We start from the raw sequence: 27,990 nt of genomic DNA, 5'->3' as shown, positions 1-27,990 counted from the left end.
GTTATTATTAAGTAATTAGTCTTGTTAAAACTAAATCATGTAAGATCATTTGAGCCAAACTGACGCAGACAGAATATGTCTGCCTGCCAGTTGAAGGGTACCTATTTAAACTGTAATTTGCAATGCCACTGAGACTCGTTTTGATCATTATTCCTTATCGAACTAAATAATTTATATTATTACAATTATCGTATTCCTGAACGAATTAAATTGTTTTACTACAATGAAATATACGTAATACTAGTAGGTTACCTCCTGTTTACATCAATGCTACCTATAAAACGAGACAAGATAATGTATTGTTAAGAAATTATGACAATCTGATTGGGTATATAATCTTAAATAATAAATAAAGCAAGTAGTGAATTGCTAATATAGAATGATAAACAAAACAAGTAGTGAATTGCTAATATGGAATAATAAACANTACTAGCTTTCCGCCCGCGGCTTCGCCCGCGTGGAATTTTGTCTGTCACAGAAAAACTTTATCGCGCGCGTCCCTGTTTCAAAAACCGGGATAAAAACTATCCTATGTTCTTTCCCGGGACTCAAACTATCTCTATGCCAAATTTCATCAAAATCGGTTGCGAGGTTTAAGCGGGAAAGCGTAACAGACAGACAGACAGACAGACAGACAGACAGACAGACAGACAGACAGAGTTACTTTCGCATTTATAATATTAGTTGGGATTTATAATATTAGTTGGGATATTTTGTCAGATTCGGCGTTCATAGTATCAGGAGCGCGGGACTACGCGAGGACCGCTTTCAAGGCAGCTATGGCGTCCGCTCAAGTTGTAAGTACTTATACATTTTCTGTTCTTGCAATATTCTACTATCATGTACGAAGCGACAGATCTGAGCTCCGTTGGCGAGTTGGTGTATAATCGCTTCTATAATACAAAGACGTGATGCACATTGCACAATGCCTGTATTGTAATAATTCAACTTATAATTTCAGATAATCCAACCGGTTTACAAAACTATGTTCTCGGAGATGAAAAGAGCGCCCCGCATGCATGTTGGTGAGTAATAATAATAAGTCTTCATTAGCTAGCACGCATTTAATTTTGCAGTCTCGCATTGATTGTCAAAAAAAACCCTCCCATGGCAGCTGCTCCCATACCCCAGGCACTGACTCAGATATCTACTTATAGGCTAAGAACATACAGAAAAAGTTACTTGCTGTGCTAGTTTTAGATTTTTTTTTCTGACGACTATGCTTATAGTCGTGAGCGGCTTTCTTAGCTTCACCGAGCAATATGTTAGCGCAGATGGCTCTCAACCTCAACTAGTTTTAGGAAGATATCTTTTCCAGTCTGTCAAGGACAGAAAAAAGTAATTAAAAATAAAAGAATAAAACGTCACCTTTTCCGTCAACCGAAGAAAAATATGGTTTCATTTGCTCTCTTCTAATACGAAATATTATGCAGAAAATCATTTGGTGACCCTTAAGAAGACGCATTTTCTCATGATGGAGTCTTATTTGGCCGTGTAGTCCAGCGTCCAGCTCGAAAATCCGAAGATTCTCGGAAAATACCAATCAAGGAGGGCGGAGGACACGCGCGGCGTACCAACGGTTGTTGAATTCACAACTTCTACGAACATTCTGCTAAACCAACGTTTGCTGTATTGGAAAACCAAATAGAAGGAAAGTCATAAAGGTATTCGAGTGGTAATTGTCTTCAAGTAAGTGGCTGGTGTTATTTTTTTACTTGGGTGTGTTATCGTAACCTACTTATTACAATTTTACCTGGTTCATAGTATTGTTTTCAATTACCTAAATCATGGCGTCAGACTCTGACAGCGCTTCCACAGTAATAGAGCATGATTTGTTAAGAGATCTGATAAAGAAAAGGGGGTCTGAAAAGGGCAAATTAACGTTGTTTAAAAAGTACCTAGCCAAATTGGACCCCCAGGCAATTTCAGCTGAACAGATCATAGATCTCGAGCTACGGACTGACAAGGTTAGAACAGTATTTTCAAAATTCGAAAAAATCCAGGACAGAATTGAGACTCTCAGTACAGATATAGATAAAGAGTTAGAGGAGAGGGAGTGTTTTGAGAACTCCTACTACGAGTCAGTGGCTAGGGCAAAGAATTACCTAAACCAAAATAAACCCAATAATGCTTCATCCAATTCAAACCAGGACAATAATGCTTTTCAAATTTTTCCAGATTCAAATGCAATTAAATATCCTGATATTTCCTTGCCAAGCTTTTCAGGCAATATCACGCAATGGATTGAATTCAGAGACACCTTTGATGCGCTTGTTAACAAGACAAGTTTGAAATCCATTCAGAAGTTTAAATACCTGCGTGGTTGCTTGAAGGGTAGTGCGCTGGAGGTTGTGAGCTCATTGGAGTATTCCGAGGAGAGCTATGCTATAGCTTGGCAGCTTTTGTGTGAGCGCTACAATAATCCAAAGGTGTTAGTATATAACCATCTAAGAGCTCTTATTAACATTGACAATGTTCCCACTAATGCCAATTCTTTAAGAGATTTAGCTGACAACATATCTAAGCACATGCGAACGCTGAAATCACTCAACATTTGTACTGATGGTTGGGATCTATTAGTAATTTTTCTCTTGTCTGCTAAGCTTGAAGCGCACATGCAACGTAAATGGGAGGAAAAAAGTGTTTCACGTGATTTACCTACGTTACAGGAATTTAAGTCGTTTTTGCGTGCTCAAGCTGACCTTCAAGAGACACTGGACCAGGCAGGTACCGGTTCCAGTGAACAGCCTTCCACCTCGGCGCGGAAGGTCATGCTGGCCACGTCCTCTCCTGGCTCTCAGAGTAAGGTACCACCTAACAACAATACCAATACCCGTCGTAATCAATGTCCTAATTGCAAAGAGAGTCACTACATCAACCAATGCTCAAAGTTCTTGGCTCTGAAAGTACCGTCACGCATCCAATTGATTAAGAAATTAGGCCTTTGTCTTAACTGCTTAGGTTCAAACCATATCTTACCAAATTGCAAATCTTCGAACTGTCGAACCTGTAAACGAAAGCACCACACTTTATTACATATTACTCAAAATGACACTCCACAACCGAGTACGTTACCACAGCCACAGTTATCAACTATGTATAACCCAGAACCTATTCGTACCAATGCTGAATCTCAATCAGTAAACTTATTTACAAACCAACAAATAACCAACACCACTTTAGGCACGGTTGATAACAATTTACCAATTCAACACAAAGCGATTTTGCTTTCTACTGCGCAAATAACTGTTGTAGATATCAATAACCAATTACATACAATGCGAGCCTTGTTGGACTCAGGTTCACAGTCAAACTATATTACTCAAAGTGCATTTAATAAATTAAATTTAAAGGCACAAAAATTAGATATGGAGGTCATTGGGTTTAATGAAAATGTAACCAAAATTAACCAATTGTGCAACCTAAAAGTAAACTCAATGGACAATACATTCTCTACCAATTTGTCTTGCTTTATTGTACCTAACATTTGTAGTTTGCCTTCGTACTTACCAAGTGCGCAGGGTCTAAATATACCTAAACGAATTAATCTTGCAGACGCCTCATTCTATAAAGGGGGTGAAATCGATATCATCATCGGTGCTGAACTATTCTACCAACTACTATGCATTGGCCAACACTGTCTCGGAGACGGTTTACCAATTTTACAAAGAACTCGATTAGGTTGGGTGGTTTCAGGCTGCGTCTCTGTAGTAAACAAACCCTTACAAGTAAGATGCAATTTTACTCTTAATTCAAATAATTTTTTGAGAGACTGTGACCAGATATTGAAATCTCCAAATGATGATACCACATATTGTGAAAATGTCTTTGCGACACACACAAGAACAGCTGATGGTAATTTCACTGTCAAAATGCCCCTTCAGGAGCCTGTCACAAGTCTCGGGTCATCTCTACCAATTGCATACAAACGATTTCGATCACTAGAATCTAAATTTGAGAAAAATCCAGAGTTTAAAGATAAATATGTAGAGTTCATGGACGATTTTATAAATGCAGGGCATATGATTGAGAAAACCACCTCTGAGCCTTGTAATTACTTACCTCACCACGCAGTCTTGAACCCTCAAAAAACAACAACACCTTTGCGAGTAGTTATTGATGCATCCTGTAAAACCAGTAGTGGAAAGTCTTTGAATGACATACAACACAAGGGTACAATGGACCAAGATAGTTTGGATAATATTTTGATACGATTTCGAAAACACAAATATGTTATTAGTGCAGATATAAAAAAAATGTATAGGAACATATTTATTGACCCAACACAACAACACTTACAATGTGTATTTTGGCGTGATAACCCAAACAAGCCACTTCTGACATACCAATTAACTACGCTTAGTTTTGGCTTGAAATGTGCGCCATACTTGGCTACTCGATGTTTGAAACAACTCGCGGACGAGAACGAAAAGTCATTTCCAATAGCTTCTTCTGTTATAATTTCAGACTTTTATATGGATGATTTGATTCATGGTCAGGACGATGACCTTGAATTAGCCAAAACAGCCGTTCAAATAGATAACATTTTGAAAGGCGCAAACTTTCACCTAAGAAAATGGAAGTCCAACTCAGAGACTGTAGTGGACCAAATTAGAAACTCTACTCATGCATCTACCGATAATAACGAATTAACTTCGCTAGGGTCAGGTACACATAAAGTATTAGGACTCGCGTGGTCAAATGATGACGATAGCATACGGTATATATTACCCAAAGTGCATTTAATAAATTAAATTTAAAGGCACAAAAACTAGATATGGAGGTCATTGGGTTTAATGAAAATGTAACCAAAATTAACCAATTGTGCAACCTAAAAGTAAACTCAATGGACAATACATTCTCTACCAATTTGTCTTGCTTTATTGTACCTAACATTTGTAGTTTGCCTTCGTATTTACCAAATGCGCAGTGTCTAAATATACCGAAACGAATTAATCTTGCAGACGCCTCATTCTATAAAGGGGGTGAAATCGATATCATCATCGGTGCTGAACTATTCTACCAACTACTATGCATTGGCCAACACTGTCTCGGAGACGGTTTACCAATTTTACAAAGAACTAGATTAGGTTGGGTGGTTTCAGGCTGCGTTTCTGTAGTTAACAAACCCTTACAAGTAAGATGCAATTTCACTCTTAATTCAAATAATTTTTTGAGAGACTGTGACCAGATAATGAAATCTCCAAATTATGATACCACATATTGTGAAAATGTGTTTGCGACACACACAAGAACAGCTGATGGTAATTTCACTGTCAAAATGCCCCTTCAGGAGCCTGTCACAAGTCTCGGGTCATCTCTACCAATTGCATACAAACGATTTCGATCACTAGAATCTAAATTTGAGAAAAATCCAGAGTTTAAAGATAAATATGTAGAGTTCATGGACGATTTTATAAATGCAGGGCATATGATTGAGAAAACCACCTCTGAGCCTTGTAATTACTTACCTCACCACGCAGTCTTGAACCCTCAAAAAACAACAACACCTTTGCGAGTAGTTATTGATGCATCCTGTAAAACCAGTAGTGGAAAGTCTTTGAATGACATACAACACAAGGGTACAATGGACCAAGATAGTTTGGATAATATTTTGATACGATTTCGAAAACACAAATATGTTATTAGTGCAGATATAAAAAAAATGTATAGGAACATATTTATTGACCCAACACAACAACACTTACAATGTGTATTTTGGCGTGATAACCCAAACAAGCCACTTCTGACATACCAATTAACTACGCTTAGTTTTGGCTTGAAATGTGCGCCATACTTGGCTACTCGATGTTTGAAACAACTCGCGGACGAGAACGAAAAGTCATTTCCAATAGCTTCTTCTGTTNAAGTTTGATCTCTGTCGTTATTTTTTATAAGATTCTTTACGTTAGACAAATATTTTTGATACCATAAATAATTAAAAAAGTGGATTTTACTTTTTTTTCCTTTTCACCTACCCTATCGTAGAATGACCCAATGCGCGGTTGGTCCAGCCCCCCTGGAGATCCCTTTTTTAACTCGGGGCCCTAGATAGATGTACCTACGGCTGATACGGGGCTAGCCACGCCCCTCATAGTGGCTCATTGGCCATAGATTACCTCATAATTATTTGAACGTTCAGATGTCTGAAATTAACAACTTATTATTACAGATTATTACCCCTCTTAGGCTTGTCACCCCTAGCCACACCGCCGGCTTCATGTCTAACTCCTTCTCAGTCTCAGCAGTACGGCTCTGGAACGGCCTTCCGGCGAGTTTGCGAAAAGAAACCTCCAAATTTACATTCAAAAAGGCTCTGCGCAACTATTTCAGACTAAAACTTTTTTTTTTCTCTTATCTCTGACAGGTGTTATGTGTACGCCAATATTATTAGATTATGTGTAAATTATATTAATATGTATTCGTATGTTATTTATTTTATCTAATGCTATGTAAGTATATTAATTAAACGTCATATTTATTACACCGCCTTAGTCTCTCTACTCGACCTGTGGTTGACTGGCAGATAATGCCACCTGGCATTAAGTCCGCCACTGTACAGTTGTATGTGCAAAAGTGTAAAATCCCAACTATACAGGGTGTTTCTTGTAAGGTGTCAAGCCGAAGGCAGGTGATAGGTGAGGACTAGACCTATCGATTTCACCCCCATGTATGTTCTATGATTTTTCGTAGTTTAGAAGTTATCGTTAATTCTGTGATTTTTTCAGATTTCATGACCTAGTGGCTTAATTTTTTTTTTATCTTTTTTTTTGGTTGACTTTTCTCAGTTTTCTTTTTTTTGACAGATNAATATAGCTTGTCTCGAATCAAATAAAATAAGGAAGAGATGTGGTGTACTACTACACAAATAAAGTGTGTGCGCTATGGCAACACTGACTAGTACGGCGCGCGGTGTGGGCTCAGTCGTAGTCGGGCCGCCACACGGGACGGACGTCAGTGCTTGCACTAGCTTACACAGTGAACATATACCAGTGTTTTATTTAAGATACCACAGTTTATAAAATAGATTTAAAATATCTTAATACGAGAACTACGATATATCTTTGATAAGTACAAAGCACAACAAAGCGGTCTTTCACAACGCTACCGCGCCGTTTCAAAAACGTTAACGTTAACTTTTCCACCAAATTAATAACCACAATGCAACCTCTTATCAAAATTAAAATAATGGTTGCCTAGCAACGTAATTGTTTAGTCGATGTCTTCCTGACGAATGTCGTCAAGTTTATTAAATAATTTTTAGTTACTTGTGGCCAAAATGAGCGGAGAGACGTTGTATGAGAGACCTAGAAGGCACGTTGCGCCCAAAATGAGGGTACATGATTATTTATACGGTAAGAAAAGTGTTCAAACTTCATATAGTAGTTACTNCAGTTGCAACAGCTGTACCAAAGCTTTTGGCAGCGTTGGTCGAGGGACTATATTGGACTTCTGCAGACCCGTACCAAGTGGAGGAGCTCAAAGGGCATGAGTCTACGTGATGGCACCATCGTACTCGTGAAGGATGACCGGCTGCCCCCGAACCAATGGAAACTAGGACGCATCGTTAACTGCTGCAAGGGGAAGGACGGAGTCACGAGGGTGGCGGAGATCCACACCTCAGGGGGAGTCATCAAACGCGCGTTCAACAACATTTGTCCACTACCTATAAATGGAATTGATTAATTATTTAAGTTTATTACCTACTAAGTTTCAATATTATCTTAAGTTAATATGTATGTAACTATATTGTTTGTATTAATTTAGAGTCAAGGGTGTACTAACCAATAGTTACTATGTACCTATGTGGGACTTGGTTTGTATTCGTTTAAATAATTTCCTATTGTTTGTTTCAATTACCCACTTAGGATTAGTAGGTATGTGTGAAACCTGGGTGTCTGGTACCTTTTTTCATGGATTAACAAACTTAAATTTATTTCAATTGATTAAACTTATTATTACCAGAGACCTAGATTTTACTGGATAAGGTTTTGTAGTTCTATATTAATAATGCCTGTGGTGGCAGCATGTCAAGGACAGAAAAAAGTAATTAAAAATAAAAGAATAAAACGTCACCTTTTCCGTCAACCGAAGAAAAATATGGTTTCATTTGCTCTCTTCTAATACGAAATATTATGCAGAAAATCACAGTCATCATCATCATCATCATCTCAGCCATAGGACGTCCACGGCTGAACATAGGCCTCCCCCAATGCTTTCCATGTTGCTCGGTTGGTAGCGGCCTGCGTCCAGCGCCTTCCTGCTACCTTTATGATGTCGATCCACCTTGTGCGTGGACGTTACACGCTGCGTTTACCGGTACGCGGCCTCCACTCCAGAACCTTGCTGCCCCATCGGCCGTCAGTTCTGCGTACTATGTGCCCTGCACATTAACATCTTTTCCAGTGTACCACGCCAACTGCCGCCTGCCAGACCACATGGACCGCTCGTATAGCGGGTATCTCCAGCGGGTGCAGGACTCGAAGAACGTTCCCGCGCCGCAGCTGCAAGGCCGGGACCGGTTTATGTTCACTGCCATGTGAGTATGTAATAGAGAAGAATGGCTTTTTTATTGGCTTTTGCGGTTTTCTATAAGCAGAATGTCTGTTAGCGCGGGTATGCGCCTCGGCATTACGACTAGATACTTGTCGAAAATAACCCTAAGTCAAGTTGCGTGATTCCACTCTTGAACAACTTGGCAAGTAGTTGGCAGTAGCTGGTAGCGCGGAATTCGCCAAGTAGACTTGGGCGCACTTGCTGACAGTGGGGTGGGGATGAAGAAATTTGCCGAGTTCTTATCAAGTATGTGTTCACATTGATGCGGCTTGGCCAATTTTCCGCATAGTGTACCCGCACCATGTAGATTAGCATAATGCTAGTGTTGTCGCATAATCATAATCGAATAGTATCCGCTCCGTGCACCTACGCGAGTTATAGCGGATCATCATCATCATTTCAGCCACAGGACGTCCACTGATGAACATAGGCCTCCCCCAATGATTTCCACATCGTCCGGTTGGTAGCGGCCTGCATCCAGCGCCTTCCTGCTACCTTTAAGGTAGCCTTTCGAACTAAGCGTCACAGACGCAGCGTCTTTAGCTTTGGTCTAAAAGGTACTTATCCTTTCGAAGCGAGTTAGTGACGCGTTGGTGGCACAAGACCAAAGATGCTGCGTCTGTGACGCTTAGTTTGAAGGGCTACCTTTATGAGGTCGTCGGTCCACCTTATGGGTACACCCTACGCTGCTTTAATACCCTAAATAAAATGATCAAATGATGGTTCACTACAATGGTTCCAGTCCAAAGAAGCTGCTGCCAGTCCACAGCACGACGCCCGACTTCCACCCGCCGAGCCCGCGCAATGCGTCCGTCATGGCCACCAAGCCCCGAAGCAGGGGCACGCAGAGCTTGTTCCGGTTTGCAAAATACATAACAATATTTAATTACTAACGTAAATCATCATCATCATTTTATGCCTATAATATGTTATTCTGGGTTATAAACAATAATACTGTAAAGTTTCATCAAAATCCGTTCAGTAGTTTTTGCGTGAAAAAGTAACAAATTAACATCCAGACCATCCAGACTTCCAAACTTTCGCATTTATAATATTAATTAGCAGGATATGATATGAAACGTAGCAATGAGGGCTATCGTTTTAGCGCTCACCAGTTAGCGCCACTATAGAGTAAGGTCCTGTCACTTGCTAGTAGCGAAGACAGTGGCACCAACTGGTGAGCGCGAAAGTGGTAGGAGGACTATCGCATTTGCACTCATCAAGATGGCGCCACTGTAGAGTAAGGTCCTGTCACTTGCTAGTAGCGAAGACAGTGGCACCAACTGGTGAGCGCGAAAGTGGTAGGAGGACTATCGCATTTGCACTCATCAAGATGGCGCCACTGTAGAGTAAGGTCCTGTCAATCGCCAGGGGTGCCAACTGTTAAGTATAAAAACGATAGCCCTCATTGAAATATTTAAAGATATATAAAAGGGATTAGTACTCTTATACCAGCGTTCAGCATTCCATTCCGTAATTTATTTTATTCTATTCTCTCATTCATCAGGGAGTCATCGGCGCAGACCATCCCGTGGCAGCCTGACGGGAAGCCGGCTGAGACTTGCGAGAACACCCCCGAAGTGCTGTATTTGGACCAGCTGGAATGGGGTGAGACCACCGTAAAAAATAAACTAATATTCATTCAATAAGAGAAGAGAGGAGAAAGAGAGAGGGCCAAGAGAGGGAGGGGAGAGAGATAGGTAAGAGAGGGGGAGAGAAATGAGAGGGATAGAGATAGAAAACGGGAGAGGAGAGATGAAGGGAGGGGAAAGTTATTAGAGAGAGTATTTTCGGAGTGTTTGTTAAAATAAAGGATATCGCCTAATTTCAACAGTTGTAACTTTTTAGGTTTGTAAAGGTAGCAGGGAAGCGCTGGACACAGGTCGCTACCAATCGATCAACATGGAAAGCATTGGGGGAGGCCTATGTTCAGCAGTGGACGTCCTATGGCTGAAATGATGATGATGATGATGAACTTTTTAGGACCAGGCAGCCCCTACCGAATTGGCGATCTACCGGCAGATTTTCACACCACGGAAATTATTAACAAGTAAGTTTTGTTTTGTTATAATTTGCAATTTGGGACTTTTCCCACCGCGAAAGATGGACGAGAAGCGAGTAGAGAAGCCTAAAATATCTTACTTGCCACACAGCTGGGTAAAAGGCAAAAAATTTACCAATATACAGGGTGTTGATTTCAATACTCGCCATATTTAGGGAGTTAATTTAAGTAGCTTATTCTGATCACGAATCAGTAAAAAAATGAGTTCGAAAACAATTTAAAACGAACTTTAACTTTAGTTGGTCAAAGAAAAATACCTATTTACATTACCTACTTTACGTGGCTACCTTCAGTAGGCTATCCGACATGATAAGCGAGTGATCCGCGTAGCTCGATGGGTGCCGTAGTGTAAATTATTGCAGTATTGCGAATTTTCGAGTCACAACAGTACAGTTGATATCGCACGGAAAATATTCGCTAAAAATTCCACTTTCGTTTGTAATTTTTTTTGGGTGGATTAATGCGTTCATAAGTCATAATAGATCACCTAAATAAATATGGCGAGTGTTGAAATCAACACCCTGTATAAAATTTTGTTTAAAGACGAATTTAGCTTCATTCTAAATTCTCATTCTCTTCCAGTAAATCTTTTGGCCAAACAGAAAACTATCAATAGACGGTGCATTTAAACCTATAGTTTTAGCAGCATTAAAATTTCATGGTTCAGGATTTTCTCCTTTCCTATAGAATGCGTCACGCCCGCGCGTGGATGGAGTTAGTAGAGAAGGCCCAGTTCCCGCGCTGGATGAAGAAACGGAACGCCATCATAACTGACGTGGAGACCAAGGACTGGATCTTCAGGGAGGCGGAGATCGATGAGCTGCAGGTCAGTCTGACACCACTGAAGGTGCGATAAAACTGCCCCCCATTAAGTGGGGGCGTGTTGGGTCCCGCCGTGTAGGGCGGGACGTCCGCGGAAGGCGTTCTGGTCGTTTCTAGTACCCAAGGCGCCGACCACTATGCGGCAGAGGGAACACCCCAGGTTTTTAGTGGGTTCGAGCCCCACATAACCTACCGTCCCCCGGCGGTAGGTATGGATAGGCCATTTTCCTGAATTAAAAAAAAAAGTGCGACAAAACTATTTAAATATTGTTATTTTCTCTTTTGTTCACTCTGTCTCGACAGCAATACAGTGCCCTAAAGATCACCTGAAGTTCAGCGTGCCGTGGTGAACTTTACCACGAGTTTACGACAAGTAATGCTGATTTAGGGACCTTTTTAGAATAATTGCTTTTTTATATTTATCAAGTTTTTACTCTTTAGTCCTGTTTTCTATCCTTCACTTGAAAATGGACAAAATCACCTTCACCCTTTGATTCCACGCAAACTCAGATTCTCCACTTACAGCTTTTTTTTATAGTTCAGCATCTTCATCTTCTAACCAACTGGGTCTCCAGGAGTCGGCCTTTCTGGCACCAGAAGACTCTCACCCACGCACTTGATTCGCTTTAAGGATAAGATTTTTGTGGATGAGAATAAAGGTCAAGGAGAAGCACAAAAGGCCGGCCGGCCGATGGGGGCAACAAGGTTCTGGAGTGGAGGCCACGTACCGGAAAACGCAGCGTGGGACATCCACCCACAAGTTGGACTGACGACCTGATAAAGGTAGCAGGAAGGCGCTGGATGCAGGCCGCTACCAACCGTGCGATGTGGAAGTCATTGGGGGAGGCCTGTTCAGTAGTGGACGTCCTGTGGCTGAAATGATGTTGATGTTGAAACAATGACCACCTAGTAAACGACATAAAAAGATAAATCTTTTAAAATTATTGACCCAGGATATCAGGCTGACCCTCCTGCACAGAATGCAAGCGCAGCAGCGGCAGAAAGCCACCAACAGGACCAGCACCAAGCTGGCCAAGCTATGGGCTTGCAAGAAACAGGAGATGGAGCGGAAGGTAGACCACATTAGGAGGAGCAGGGATAGAGGTACGAATTAGCTTCACAGGACAGGTGAAGGTGAACAGGTTACGTTACAGCAAGCTACATACCAACGGAGTAGTCAAGAAATTCTTTTTTCTTATGGCTTTGTGTAATTTTGCAAATATTCACACACGGAAAAGTCTGTGCCTGGCGTCTGCATTTGACCACCTGCTTCAGATGCAGAGGTCCTGGGTTCGATCCCCAGTGGGTGCAGATTTTCTGTTCGGTTTGGTTGGTGGTAGGGCTTGTTCTAAGTCCGCCTGGCTAGCTACCACCATTTTATGTAAGTCTGTCGCCATAACAACAATGTTAACAGCATAGTTGTGATCCGGCAGTTAGAGGTAAGAAAGCCAGTTGATCCGTGGTTGAGGATTCCGGGTGAAGCTCGTTTCCACCTTCGGCCTGATCGTCACTTACCATCAGGTGAGATACAGGCCAAGAGCTTCCTCGTTGTGGATAAAAAAAACCCTAACCAAAAATTAGGTTGTCAGTGTCAAGTAGTAGTCTGGTCGCCGAGCACGTAGAATTTTGTCCAATGACCCCAAGATACTTATCATTCCTGTCATTGGGCAAAATTCTACGTGATCAGAGACCGGGCTTTCGATATACCTACCCTGACAATAACACTTGGAACATATTCTGGTTTCCAGAACTCCGCAAACTGACAGCCCTTCACACCGGTGGCGGACGCCCAGGCCTGGTCCAGCGGATGAGGGCCTCCAGAGGGTCAGGGTCCATGACCCTCGCGGCACACGACCCCACGTCTGACCTGCACGCGCCGCTAGCCCGGCATGGGTATCAAGCGCGCAGGAGGCACGCGGATATTGACTACGATCCGACTCTATTGTGTACGTAAGCTATTCACTCAATCATCATCATCATTTTAGCTACAGAACATACAAAAGACCTCCTCCAAGGATTTCCAGAATGGCGGCGGCCTGCATCCAAGGATTGGAAAGCTGAAGAGGCAATGGGTAAAGTCCGTGAGCACGTAGAATTTTGTCCAATGACCCCAAGCTACCCATCCTAATCGCTCGCGCGTAAAATAATTATGTTACTGTCGCGCTCGCACACTCACTGCGGGCGCCCGTCGCACAGTCGCGACAGCAATATAATTACGCGCGAGCGATAAGGATGGGTAGCTTGGGGTCATTGGACAAAATTCTACGTGAACCAGGCTTTAGAACTTTAAAAGATTATTTAAAGGTTGCATGATTTATTCGTTTAATTCAGCCAAAGGCAATCCACTGTTAAGACATCAGCCACAACTAAAGAACACCACAAAGCACGATCTCCTGCTTATCTACTTGAGATCCTCAGTCCAGCTCGATTCTGCCACAGATATGAGCAGACCAGATACTTTGTTCGTTCGTTTCAGCCGAAAGACGTCCACTGCCGGACAAAGGCCTTCCCCAAGGTTTTCCACAAATATCCTTGGACTTTTTACACTACGCTTCTACAAAGACCGGTCCTGTGCCGTCGGCATCCACCTCCTGCGACCGTCACCAGATCGTCGGTCTACCTAGTGGGATGCCTACACTACGTATACATACGTATTCCGGCTTGTGGTCGCCACTCGAGAACTTTTCTGAACCAGATATTTATTCTTATTTCATTCTCCTACAGCTCTAGAAGACCACAAGAGGATAGCCGAGCCTCCAGCCTGGCTAGACCAGTGCGGTCAGAACCTCAAGCGCACCTGTTCCGGCCACCATCTACCAAGGGATCCCATGCAGCTGTGCGAGCGAGAGACGAAGTGGAGCGAGCAGTTCTTGGAGAACCTTCACAATGATCTGAAAAGTAAGTTTCGATGACCGGAAGAAGACCTAACATAACTTGGGAAAACCAAACCTTCAGAAAAACTAAGTTTGAAATCTTTGGATTTTAGAAAACCCAAAACCTAACCAAACCTTAAGTACTCAGAAAACGTGTCAAATTAAAATTGTTTTTAGACCTTTAAAACTTTATTTCCACTGCCATTATTATATTTAAAGGGTTAAACTTTACTTCCAATTAACACTCACAAGCAATTCAATGACCGGTCATTCTGACTCGCATCCAAATTCATCCCGCAAGCTTTACCATATCGTTGGTACACCGAGTAAGGTAAAGGTCTTCCTACGACGAAGACTCCTGTGTCGCCAATATTTTTCGATCGATCACGTAGGGAAACTCGGAAGAATCACCTAAAATACTGTTTATTCCCTACAGAGGCGCGCCTAGGAGCGGCGCAAAGCACAGCCGGGCCACTCCACGTGTTGAAGCCACGTCGCGTTACAGTCACGCCACGCCCGCCCACGCCAGAGGTTGAGAGCGTAGAGGATTCTGAAGAGGCCAGCCACCAGGCAGCGTTGTTACTGCAGAAGATTATTAGAGGACGCGCTGTACAGAATTTGGTAAGTGACGTTCTGTATAGGAAGGTACGTTGCGTCACTGTTGCGTCGTCATCGTGTCACAGTCACGTCACCGTCACGCCACGTCCGCTCACGCCCGAGGTTGAGAGCGTGGAGGATTCTGAAGAGGCCAGCCACCAAGCGGCGTTGTTGCTGCAGAAGATTATTAGAGGACGAGCAGTGCAGAATCTAGTGAGTTATGTTTTGTATAGGAAGCTTTGTCGCGACACTGTCATGTCACTGTCGTCACTGCTACTTCGCGGCGCATCACTGTTATACCGTGTCACGCCACTGCAGCACTGTTACGTCGTGTCATCGTCGCGTCTCTGTCGCGTTACTGTCACGTTACTGTCGCGCCACTATGACATTTGCTACATCATGTAATTTGGGACGTTTTAAGCATTGTATGTATATGCATGCATGTATGATATTTGGGATATTTATGACCTCTATTCTTAGCGCCTTATCATCCCATATTATATGAGTACCTACAAATTACCAAGAAGTTCTCAAGATAATATTCCTTCAACAGATGTACGAGGGCCGCACTCGGGCTTCCGAGCTGACTGAAGAGCTGAAGACCACTCACGGTCTTCAGAAGGAGGACAAGATACGGATTGCGAGAGAGGAGGCCAAGGCTCGGGAGTACAACGCGCTTCGCACAGAGTCCGAGCAGAAGGTAGAGAGAGCCAAAAGTTAATACTTTTTTCTCTTTCATTATCTCTCTCTCTTTCCTAATCTCTTACTCTCTTATATTCTCTCTCTCTCTCTCTCTCTCTCTCTTTCATTATCTCTCTCTCCCTTTCATGATCTTTCAATCTCTCTTTAAGAGAGAGGAAGGGAGCTCGCTCTCTTTCTTCACGCTTTGCCTCTCTTTCTTTAGCTCCCATTATACCTCTCTCTCTCTCTCTCTCGAAGAGAGTAAGGCAGTTCCCTCTCTTTTTCACGCTCGCCCTCTCTTTTTCTCAAAGAGAGGGATAGAGTTCCCTCTTTGTGAAGACCACGCACGGCCTTCAGAAGGAGGACAAGATACGGATTGCGAGAGAAGAGGCCAAGGCTAGGGAGTATAACGCACTTTGCACAGAGTCCGAACAGAAGGCTAATACTTTTTTCTTTCATTATCTCTCCCTCTCTCTCTTTTTCATTATCTCTCTGTTTCCTAATCTCTCACTATCTTACATTCTCTCTCTCTTTTCTAATCTCTCACTCTCTTACATTCTCTCTCTCTCTTTCATTATCTCTCTCTCTTCCTTTCATGATCTCTCAACCTCTCTTTAAGAAAGAGGAAGGGAGCTCGCTCTCTTCTTCACGCTTTACCTCTCTTTCTTTCCCTCCCATACCTCTCTCTTTCTATCGAAGAGAGCAAGGCAGCTACCTCTCTTTTTCACGCTCGCCCTCTCTTTTTCTCAAAGAGAGAGATAGAGTTCCCTCTTTGTGAAAACCACTCACGGCCTTCAGAAGGAGGACAGGATACGGATTGCGAGAGAGGAGGCCAAGGCTAGGGAGTACAACGCGCTTCGTACAGAGTCCGAGCAGAAGGTAGGGAGAATCAGAAGCTAATACCTTTCTCTCTCTCTTCTTTTCATTATCTCTCTCCCTCATCACGCTCTCTTTCTCTCGAATTACCTCACCCCCTCTCACTCTTATTACCTCTATCTTTTAATCTCTCTCTCCCTCTCTTCGAGAAAGGGAAGCAGCTTAGAGAGAGAAGGAGTGAACTCCTGCCCTTTTTCTCCCTTAAACTCTCTTTTCCCTTAGACTATAGGTATTTTCCTCTGAGAGAGGGTGGGAATCGTGATCGGGTACTCGTCAATCAGGGCTATCGTTTTAGCGCTCACCAGTTAGCGCCACTGTAGAGTAAGGTCCTGTCACTTGCTAGTAGCGAAGACAGTGGCACCAACTGGTGAGCGCTAAATTGGTAGGAGGACTATCGCAATTGCACTCATCAAGATGGCGCCACTGTAGAGTAAGGTCCTGTCAATCGCCAGGGGTGCCAACTGTTAAGTATAAAAACGATAGCCCTTATTGGCTTACCCGTTTTTTACGTCTTAAATAAATAAATAATTTGTAACGTTTTTCGCTGTGACGAATCGATTGATAAATTGACATTGACTCCCCTTAGGGGTGGATTACTTCCAGCTCGGTCTACCACTGGATAAAATGATGATGATGATGACTTATATCACACAGGACGATGCCATATCAGCTCTGGTGGATGAGCTATGCGGCGGGGCGGTGTCAGCTGCCTTGGACTTCTTGGAGAAAGAGCTGAAACGACTGAAGGAGGAGAGGAGACAGCACGCGTACATATTGATTGCACGTAAGTGGTTTACCATTTTTATGTAATCGCCTCTGTGGTCTAGTGGTAAGACCACCTGCTTCAGACGCAGAGGTCCCGGGTTCGATTCCCAGTGGGGGCAGATGTTTCTGTTCAGTTTGGTTGGTGGTAGGGCTTGTTCTAAGTCCGCCTGGCTAGCTACCACCATCTTACCTAAGTCTGTCGCCATAACAACAATGTTAACAGCATTGTTGTGTTCCGGCAGTTAGAGGTAAGATAGCCAGTTCCTCCGTGGTTGAGGATTCCTGGTGAAGCTCGCTTCCACCTTCGGCCTGATCGTCACTTGCCATCAGGTGAGATACAGGCCAAGAGCTTCCGCGTTGTGGATAAAAAAAAATGTTAACCAATGACCTAGGCTCTTGGATGATTCAAACTTGGAGTGCAAGACGTGTGGTTGTTTTCCCCAGTTGATGAAGCACATGATGTCGTGCCCTGCGTGCCCAAACAACTGCACGCAGGAAGATTTAATGAACGCTACTGACAGCGCCACTCTTGTGGCGGGGTTTTGGGCTGACACTGTACATAGGTTTGTTGTCGGGAAGAAAGGAAGAAGAAGAATCAATGACCTGATGATGATGTTGTACTATGATAAGATAAGATAAGATAATCATTTATTGTCTTTTCTGTGTAAGTACATTCATCTATGAGTAGTATAGAAGTATTATTAGGCATTGTAATTGGTTTTGTAATTAAAATAATAATGTTTTCAGTACGTGAGAAGGCGATGAGAGAAGCAGCCGAAGCCGGCCGCCGACAGAAAGAAGAGCACAGAAGGAGAGAGCACGATGAGATGTTCAAACAGGTTAGTACGTTTCAACAAAAAGACGTCTAGCTTTACAAAGGTCTTTACAAGAATTTCCACAATGATCGTTCCTGCGCCGGCCCCTATCAGGTGTGTTCCGCGACAATATTTACGAGATCGTCGGTCCATCGAGTGGATTTTCGGAAGAAGGGGTTGTAAAATATTGGGGAAAGGGAGTAATATCTTCGATGGACGTGTTGGTTCAGCTGTAGGCATCTCCGATCTTCAATTATTATTGTCGACAAAAGTCTATCACTCACTGGACAGGGTTATTAATTTGGTTCAGTTAAAAGTTTTAGCGTGCGAGAATACAAAAGTTAATGATGGTACCATAAATAAGACAAGAGTACTACATGGATTTTTCTGTTCAGGTCGAATTTATAACATCATGCAAATTGTTTCCTGTAGTAAAAAAAAAGGCTGACAAAGGTGACTGGGTTTTTTTGCCACCTTCTCAGCACCAACCGATAATGTTGTGGTAGGGCGAGCTACATTTGGGTCAGAAGTGCCTTCAAAAGGGCCAATACTGTACTTATATAAAGAATTTGAATTTGTCACCAGGTTCTCGGAGTGACCCAAGAGACAGTAGACGCGTATCTCCGTGAGATCATAGACGAGGGTGTGGCGCTGGCAGCCGAAGAAGACGCCGTGAAGAAGGCGCGCTCTGAAGCCGATAAGATCGACCTGTCTTTGAAGGAAAACGATTCTATGTACGCTGACGACACTTTATTACTCATTATCATTTTAATTAACTGTCTCAATAAATTGTGTTTTGTCACAATCGAAAAACCTGCTGGAAAACTTTTGATAATGTCGTTTCAACCAAAACACATCCACTGCTAGGTAAATGCCTCTTCCAAAGGTCAACGACAGATTGCGCTGTCTGCAATTTTCATTTGTCAATCCACCAAATGAGAGGCCTGGCTACATTAAGCTTTTCGTAGACGCTATTTAATTTGAGATTATTTTTGCTCCAGCATCAATTCTCCGAGCTATGTCACTCATTGCCATTTCAGGCTAAGCTTGGGAATTCTGCGTATATATTGACGACATGTTATTACACATTCCGGACGACGAGTATCAGCAGCCAATTAAAATACTTTTTATGAGCTACATTCTTTCCTTCTAAGACCACAGGCCGGAAGACGTAGTTTGGGCTGGCTCTCCACTAGGTGGACCGACGATCTGGTGAAGGTTGCAGGAGGTGCCTGGATGCGGGCAGCGTAGGACTGGTTGTTGTGGAAATCCTTGGGGGAGGTCTTTGTCCAGCAGTGGGCGTCATTTGGCTGATACGACAATGACTTCTTCCCGTCTAGGTCCACAGCAGAACAGAACGAGCTGGTAGCAGAGTTAGTCCAGCAGTTCCTGCTTCCAGAAGTCCACAAGACGGCCGCTAGGCACCGCATATCGGCGGCCCAGAACGCCAAGCTGGAAGCTGCTAGAAGGACCATCTTTGGACACTTGGACGAGGCTGAGATTAAAGAAGGTAAGTTTTCGTCTAATTATTGTCGTATTATAAAAATCTAGTCTAGTATAGTGCCCCAAAATACAGAGTAATTCACGCCTATTTTGCACGTGGACTAAATAAATATGCGAACATCAGGCCTCCCCAACCCGTCTTGCCAGCGTAGGGAGTGTGGGCTAAATGTTCCATTGCCATACATTAGAGAGGGATTTGCTCCTGCAATGGGGCCTCAATGCCTGATGATAATGATCATGGTTTCTGTACGATGATGAAAACTCTAGATTTCTGCACCCAACGGTAGGCCGAATGCTCATTGCCTCTGGTAAATCTAGCTCCTGTTGTGAAGACTAAACTTACGACCTGATGGTGATCATCATCATCATTTCAGCCATAGGAAGTCATGTGCTGAACATAGGCCTCCCCCAATGATTTCCATAATGACCAGCTGGTGGCGGCCTGCATACAGTGCCTTTTTGCTACCTTTATAAAGTCGTCGGTCCACCTTCTTTGTGGTCTGAGGAGTTCCGCAGAAGAACTAAAGTAACTGACATAGCCCGCAGAATCGCTAAAATCAAGTGGCAGTGGGCGGGGCACATAGCTTGCAGAGCTGATGGCCGCTGGGGCAGAAAAGTTCTCGGGTAAAGCCGGAAGATGTAGTGTGGTCATTAAGGTCGCGGTTGGTGCCTGGACGCGGGCGGTGCAGGGCCGTTCTTTGTGGAAAACCTTGGGGGAGGCCGTTGTCCAGCAGTGGAGGTCTTTCGGCTGAAACGAACGAACGAACGAGGTACTCTTGTATTGGATCTGACCTCCATCTCATGTTAATTTTGGCAACCTCCATCGCAGGTTTCTGCACGCAATGCGGCTGCCCGCTAGACGAGCTGTGCCGCTGCCGCGTGTGCCCGCTGCGCCAGGAACCGGTCGAGACCAAGGCCAGGTTCGACCCGCGGTGGGTGCACTCCAGGTGTAAGTATCTCTATCATAATACATTTGGTTAGCTTGCTTTCCTTCATTTGTCAAATTGTTTACTTACCGCACGCCACTGTCAAACGAATGACAGATGACAAACTGATATTGGAAGTGACAAATGGCCGTTACGACTCTGCAGTGGCGTACCTTGCCTTAAGGTAGCCTTTCGAACTAAGCGTCACAGACCCAGCGTCTTTAGCTTTGGTCTTGTGCCACCAACGCCGTGTCACTAACTCGCTTCGAAACGCTACCTTTAAGACCAAAGCTAAAGACGCTGCATCTGTGACGCAAAGGCTACTTACTACTTTAGGGCATGTGTTGACTGACCTGGTTCTGCCCGGCTCTTCAACACACGCTCGGTTGCCCCATAGACGAGCCCTGTATCAAACTTGTTGGACGCCTTTTCGTTGTAAAAAAGATCATTGCAAAATTATAGAACTTTTCAACTAAAGGTCTCTGCCGACTACACCGTATCATACCATGACCGTGCTAGGAACGTGTCAGGCAAATAAATATTATTTGTATTGAAAAGTATGACACTGTTCCCAGTAGACCGTTCCGTCACCGACCAACACCGTCGCGTGCTATGCACGGAGCGTCAACAAATGTTGCACAGAACGCCGTTCAGTGGGTATAATATATCGTACCTATCGTGTTGCTTTTCGTGCCTGACACGTTCCTAGCACGGTCCTGGTATGATACGGTGTGGGTAAGAGACCTTAATATGTTTTTTTTCGAGGCCGACGGCCCCCCTTTGTCGCGGGGTCCAAGTAAGTTTCTTAAAAACTTAAACCTTCGTGTATGAGCCCCAGGCAGTTGCCTTCTTTGCTTAATAGGTCATTCTACGATGAGGCCGTTTTTTTGTTCAGCTGAAATTACTCATAAAATAAGTGGTCTTTGTTTAGTTTAGAACTTCTATAAGCAAAAGTGTACTTAGTAGCTTCAAAAAATATGTGAAGAAACATAAAATACATTTATTTTATTAGTTTTTTTCAGCTGACAGTATGTGACATATCACGCTCTGTCGACTGTTATGAACACGGTTTTTCATGTTTTCATGCAAAAAAAAACCCGTTCATTAAAATGGGATAACAAGTCGTGATTAATAACTCAGACATACTCAAGACTATATCTATTCAATATCAATAAATTTCGATCTGAAAATAAGAAATAACCGACGATTCTACAACTGTTATAAGATTTTTGACACACCTGTCGACTGTTGAAGTTTCTACTAAAAATGAAGAAAATGTAATGGTGGGATCATTAATTTATATTTTGTGACAACATCTCAACCCACTTGTTATTGTACAGAAACATTTTTTTCTGAAAAGAGAATATTGCACCAGTTAATTATATTTTAAGAGTGGTTCTACATCATCTCAAAGTTGGAGTGTCACTTCTAAAAGACATAATAATTAAGGTATGTTACTTATTAGAGATGTTTTTATCACATGCCCTCGTTCAAATGTGGAATTATTTACTGTGCCTAGATTATTTACAATCTAACTGCAAAATTAAAACCACAATTTACAAATTACTTCAAATTGTGTCGCTTAACTTCAAACTCGGATAAATCCACTCTACCCTGTTTGGAGATATTTAATAAAAAGTGTTTATAGTCTTATTTTAATGAATTAAAAGGCAGTCTTTTTTTATTATGGCACTACTATTGAAGAAAATGATCGTGTTTATTCATTTTNCCATAATATTAATCCCAACTAATATTATAAATGCGAAAGTAACTCTGTCTGTCTGTCTGTCTGTTACGCTTTCCCGCTTAAACCTCGCAACCGATTTTGATGAAATTTGGCATAGAGATAGTTTGAGTCCCGGGAAAGAACATAGGATAGTTTTTATCCCGGTTTTGAAACAGGGACGCGCGCGATAAAGTTTTTCTGTGACAGACGAAATTCCACGCGGGCGAAGCCGCGGGCGGAAAGCTAGTTTATTAATAAACTGTAATGTGTTCCAGCGCGCCCTCGCCCTCCAGAGAGGAGCATCAGCGAGCGGTTCCCTCCCGATTACGAATTCAGGCGTATGCTGGACACGCTCGTGGATGAAGGTAAGGATATGACGTCACTTTACATGCGATCGACTAAATGTATTTTGTTCATACGTTTCAATGAGGGCTATCGTTTTTATACTTAACAGTTGGCACCCCTGGCGATTGACAGGACCTTACTCTACAGTGGCGCCATCTTGATGAGTGCAAATGCGATAGTCCTCCTACCACTTTAGCGCTCACCAGTTGGTGCCACTGTCTTCGCTACTAGCAAGTGACAGGACCTTACTCTACAGTGGCGCTAACTGGTGAGCGCTAAAACGATAGCCCTCATTACTAAGGAAGGGGGTGTGTTTTTACCCATGTAAAATTCCGCGAGACTTCAAAAATGGAATGATGATGAAGGTCAGACCAGGCCTTCCCAAACTTTGCCTCACTGCCTCCGATAGTTGAAAAGGCGCATCTATTGCCCTTCGTGGCAAACCTTCAAAGGGAGGGGCAGATCAGACTTTTTAGATAGGGTCCCCCTTTCTTAGATACATAGGTACATAAGACGAAAAAAAAGGTAAGTAGTTTAATAGGTAGATATATGAGTGATAAATTTCCAGGAGGGGCTACATCAAGTCGGTACGCCCATAAACAATACTTTGATTTCAGCAAAGCCTGCCTGTTAGATCTGACAAGATTTACTTTCTCCTAGATGGGGCAGAGGCAGAGGGCGTCCACAACAGTCCTCCATCGCGTTCGGTCTTGAGCTTCAATTTAATCTTGCTCCAAGTCTTGCCGATTTTCTTCGTCTCGTCTGCTACAGTGTGCCACGAAGTTAGACCAGTTTTTGATTATATTAAATTAATGTATTATGTTTTCAGCGGTGCTGGAATCCCGCGCGCGTATGTCATCAGAGGCGGCGATACAACGCTTCTGTGCGCGCGGCGTGCGCGAGCGCATAGAGATCACTTTGGACTCGCAGGAGTTTGTTGCTGAGCGTAAGTACAAAACAATTCTTAGGCTATACAAAATTGTATGAAAACCATAAGATACCTATTGTCAGTGAACAATAAACGTGACCCGATGCTAAAATATCAAGTCATCATCATCATCTCAGCCATAGGACGTCCACTGCTGAACACAGGCCTCCCCCAATGATTTCCAGATCGCCCGGTTGGTAGCGGCCTGCATCCAGCGCCTTCCTGCTACCTTTACGACGTCGTCGGTCCATCTTGTGGACATCCCATGCACGCTGCGTCTTCCGGTACGCGGTCTCCACTCCAGAACCTTGCTGCTCCATCGGCCGTCAGTTCTGCGTACTATGTGCCCTGCCCATTGCCACTTCAGCTTGCTAATCCGAGCGCTATATCATCCTCATTTCTGATTCGATCTCGTAAAGAAACACACATAGGCCTTTCCATAGCACGCTGTGCAACTTTGAGTTCGAGGGTGTCTCTAGCACGAAAAACTTTCGAGTTCGAATCGTTTGCGTGTTCGAATCACCATCAAAAGATTTTGTATGAAAACTTTATAAAAAATATAAAAAAGTTCAAAAATTTTTTGACCTCTTTTTTGTCGATAAAAAATAGGTCTAGTTTCATCTGATTTCATATGTACACTTTATCGTGACTCACACTGTATTTGTATTTTGTAATTTTTGGAGTAGTTTCTCAAATAAAGAGACGTATTTGAATTCCTTGCAGTGTTCGACCGCGCCACGGGGGCGTGGTCGCCGCCACCTCGCTCCGGGGAGTACCACCACTTCATGATGCGCGTGGTGGAAGACGCATTGGAGAGGAGCGTGCCTTTTGACCAGCATACCAAGTGTAAGTGATGCTTGAGATATGATCCATCATCATCATCTTTCAGCCCCAAAAGGATGTACTGTTGGTTAATGCCATAGATTTTAAGGCGTAGATTAGAGACAAAAAAAAAAGAGAGAGAAAGAAAGGGAGAGAGAGAAAGAGTAAGAGAATGAGAGTAAGTAAGAGTAACTAGTTTATGACTTATTGGTTTCCTAGTTGTTGGATTAGGAAACGGTCGAGTGGTAAACATGGATGATATACTTATATTGGGGAGATGATGACAAAGACATGAGTACGGTGACGGAACATCAAAGTAAAAGCAGTGGCGGCCCTAGGGCGCACGGTGGGCTGATATTAGAGCTTCATAGACTTAGCGTCGCTCAAAAATCAAGCGCCGAATTTTGAAAAAATAAATATGCCAATGTGTTCCTTTACCAAAAAAGAATATTTTATGTTATGTAACGTTTCTTGATAAAGTTATTATTTAATAAGTTATTGACAATTTCCTTTTTTTTTGTATGGAGCTCAACATTTATTTTTATTTTATTCGTTATTCTCAAGCTTTCTTAAGAAATTGACTTTTGTATTATGTAATGCAACATATAAGCTATGTTATCACCAAGTGTCGCATTTCGGAAATCTTCGGAACATTGTCATTTTGGACTTTAAAATAAAAAAAAATAAAAAAATTAAATAACTGCCAAATTTTGTAAATATAACTACGCCAATGTGTTCCTTTGCCAAAAAGAAATATTTTATGTTATGTAACTTTTTTTGATAAAGTTATTATTTAATAAGTTATTGACAATAATTACTTTTTTTTTGTATGGAGCTCAACATTTATTTTTATTTTATTCGTTATTCTCCAAAAAAATTATCTGGTGCTCAAAACTTAAAAAGAAAACGGAAAAAGCAAGAAGAATCTGAGAAGGCAGCTAAATTATTATCGAAATTTTTGAGACCTGAGAAATCATCTGAATCGTTATCATCAGAACTAGTTCAACTCCACCACGCAACGGAAGAAGACCTACTTAATAAAAGTTCTTCAGGCGAAGCTCATGAAGATGAAAAACAACACATTCAAGAAGATTTACCTGGTTCTCTATATTTTCGTTGTTGCTAAATTTTCATTCACTTTCCAAAAAAATACCTATTGGTGTTATTAGACTAGCAGCTTCAAGCGTAATTTCATTTTCCAACTAGTTCAGTGGCCAAAATCATAAACATGCTTAATTTAATTTGGCGTATATTCATTTGTCACTGCTAGATATAGGTCTCCCCCAAAGCATCCGACAACGTCCCGTCTTGCGCTACCGCGACCTTCACCAGGTCATCGGTTGACCCTGAGGAGAACCTGCCCGCGCTGCGTCTTCCGGTAGGGACATGGGCGCCACTCAAGAATTCCAATTCCATTCTATCCTATCCTGAAGCTTAAAGACGTCCTCCAATTCGGTCTACAAACGCCAAGCACAGTAGCAAGTGAACTATGTAGTTGGAATATGAAATTACGCTTGAAGCTTTTAATACAAATTATTCCCTCACCTCGTTCGTTTCAGTTAGCGAAATGTTCATAATTCATAATTTTTTCGTCTGGACTTACTTTTTCTGTATTTATTTAGGTATTCCAGGAACCTCTTCTGGATTTCAAAATATTTCGGAAGAAATTATATCCGATGTACAATCATCATCATCTCCTTTTAGAAAAAAAAAATATGATGATATTTCAGAATGGCCATTCATTGACTCTGCGACAAGAGATGAAATAATTACTGAAGGCCCTGTAAGTAATCAAATGAGTAACGAAAACTACCCAAGGAAACTTGACGGTCGTCATTTTTCAAATATGCATTTTGAAAGAGTAATGCCAAATGGGGAAACTTTCAAAAGAAGATGGCTCGTGTACTCTAAATCTGCAGATAAAGTACATTGTTTTTGCTGCCGTTTATTTAATACAAATCCCCAGTCTAGATTGGGAAAAGAAGGATTTGACGACTGGAGGCACTTATCAACGCGTCTCAAAATTCACGAAACATCCTCAGATCATCGACGTGCTGTGAACAATTGGATAGAAGCGTCAATTAGATTAAAGAACTTCAGTGGAATAGACAAGCACTTGCAAAAGCAGATTGAGAGTGAGAAAACACGATGGGTTGCTATCCTCGAACGAATGATGTCAATAGTATTTTTCTTAGCAAGCAATAATTTATCGTTTAGAGGGAGTTCTGGAGCGGAAACTTTATACACTCCTAATAATGGTAATTTCCTGGGTTTAGTGCAGTTACTGGGAAAATTTGATATTGTAATGATGGAGCACCTTCGTCGTGTTGTAAATAAGGAGACTAATGTCCATTATTTTGGCAAACGTATTCAAAACGAGTTAATTGGCTTACTTGCAAGTGAAGTCCGAAATAATATTTTGTCTATGGTAAAATCAGCTAAATACTTCTCTATCATACTGGACTGTACTCCTGATGTAAGCCACGTTGAACAATTATCAGTAACATTCCGTTTTGTCGATACTAATGAAGAAGTCGAAGTACGTGAGTGTTTTGTTGCTTACAAGCCGGTAAGTGACTCTTCGGGAGCAGGACTTACTGGAATCTTTCTAGATACAATTGTGCAAGAGTTTGACTTGGACATGAACGATTGTCGCGGCCAAGGGTATGATAATGGAGCGAATATGGTAGGAATAAATAAAGGTGTCCAAACCAGAATTTTGAATCAATATCCTCGAGCATTTTTCAATCCATGTGGTTGTCACAGTTTGAATTTAGTGATAGCTGATGCAGCGAAAACTTCCGTTAAATCAGTTTCTTTATTTGGATTTCTCCAAAGACTGTTTGTTTTATTTTCCGGATCAACAAAGCGATGGGAAGTGGTATCCAAGCACATTGAAGGGTTATCCCTGAAAAAAGTTTGCGAAACTCGCTGGGAGAGTAGAATTTCTAGCCTTGCTGCTGTTCGCTATCACTACTCTTCAGTTCGTGATGCCCTTCTGAATCTTCATGAAGAAACAAATGACTCAGTCGCTGCATCAGAGGCCTTGTCTCTAATTCAATACATGGAGCAATTTGAGTTCATAGTTACAATGGTGGCTTGGTATGATATATTGTTTCAAGTAAACATTGTAAGTAAGGCTATGCAGTCTGAATCTATGGATTTACCAAATGCGTCGCAATTGCTGAAAAACTGCTCAGAATTTGTGAAACAGTACCGAGACTCTTCATCTGCTCTAATANGGCCGCCACTGGACAGACAGACAGACGCCTTAAGGTGATCGCGTTGGTTTGGCCGAACCTTTAGTTTGGTACATAATATTTTTCTCAATACTAAAAGAAGGTATTGAGAAAAATATTTACAACAATAGCGCTGTAAGTTCGCTTCGCAAATCACCCTTCAGTCCAAGTGTCCAGGTGTCCAAAAATGAAATCACTAATTTTATTTCGACCCCAAATCTTCTCTCTTCCTTACTTGAAATGATTGCAATCAACGAGCGGAAGTGATGAAGATCAGAGCTAATTCTAATGACCCGCAGGGCGAGTCCGCAGTAACTCGTTTAAGACGCAAGTGCCTAACTAGCATAATGCAGGAAGATGATAGTTATTCCGCGCACGGGCACCACAATGGCGGCACCGAGTGCAAAGAACCTTATTTGTAACAATATTGCGGCCTGAAAAGGAACCCGGCCTT

The 27,990-nt window shown here is 42.4% G+C and overlaps 2 protein-coding genes across 2 annotated transcripts; both read left to right on the top strand.

Annotated features, from left to right (window-relative positions):
* Positions 1–223: 223 nt before the first annotated feature.
* On the top strand, positions 224–24,329 carry LOC114354241 (cilia- and flagella-associated protein 91). The gene is made up of 21 exons (XM_028306505.1): positions 224–234; positions 704–797; positions 962–1,025; positions 8,407–8,539; positions 9,299–9,415; positions 10,064–10,164; positions 10,540–10,606; positions 11,306–11,444; positions 12,394–12,544; positions 13,189–13,386; positions 14,165–14,338; positions 14,750–14,934; positions 15,464–15,610; positions 17,122–17,251; positions 17,980–18,071; positions 18,633–18,781; positions 19,388–19,557; positions 20,380–20,499; positions 22,478–22,567; positions 23,377–23,493; positions 24,199–24,329. The coding sequence occupies exons 1-21, from the start codon at positions 224–226 to the stop codon at positions 24,327–24,329; spliced, it is 2,580 nt and encodes an 859-aa protein (XP_028162306.1).
* Positions 24,330–25,169: 840 nt separating this feature from the next.
* Positions 25,170–27,577, top strand: LOC114354240 (52 kDa repressor of the inhibitor of the protein kinase-like). The gene is made up of 2 exons (XM_028306504.1): positions 25,170–25,397; positions 25,920–27,577. Exon 2 carries the CDS (start codon positions 26,093–26,095, stop codon positions 27,575–27,577), a length of 1,485 nt encoding a protein of 494 aa, XP_028162305.1. The 5' UTR covers positions 25,170–25,397; positions 25,920–26,092.
* The last annotated feature ends 413 nt before the right edge of the window (positions 27,578–27,990 follow it).

The sequence above is a fragment of the Ostrinia furnacalis genome, unplaced genomic scaffold (assembly GCF_004193835.3).
Source record: "Ostrinia furnacalis isolate ACB-3 unplaced genomic scaffold, ASM419383v2 OfSCF2030, whole genome shotgun sequence".
Classification (NCBI taxonomy): Eukaryota; Metazoa; Arthropoda; class Insecta; order Lepidoptera; family Crambidae; genus Ostrinia; species Ostrinia furnacalis.
Note: the sequence above shows the minus strand (reverse complement) of the source record. Positions and strands in the feature narration are given on the sequence as shown.

Bases quoted from the DNA above. Each gene is read 5' to 3' on its own strand.
- LOC114354241 (XM_028306505.1), top strand. The intron at 20,500-22,477 runs GTAAGTATCTCT...AATGTGTTCCAG, and splicing joins GCGGTGGGTGCACTCCAGGT to CGCGCCCTCGCCCTCCAGAG. The intron at 22,568-23,376 runs GTAAGGATATGA...TTATGTTTTCAG, and splicing joins GGACACGCTCGTGGATGAAG to CGGTGCTGGAATCCCGCGCG.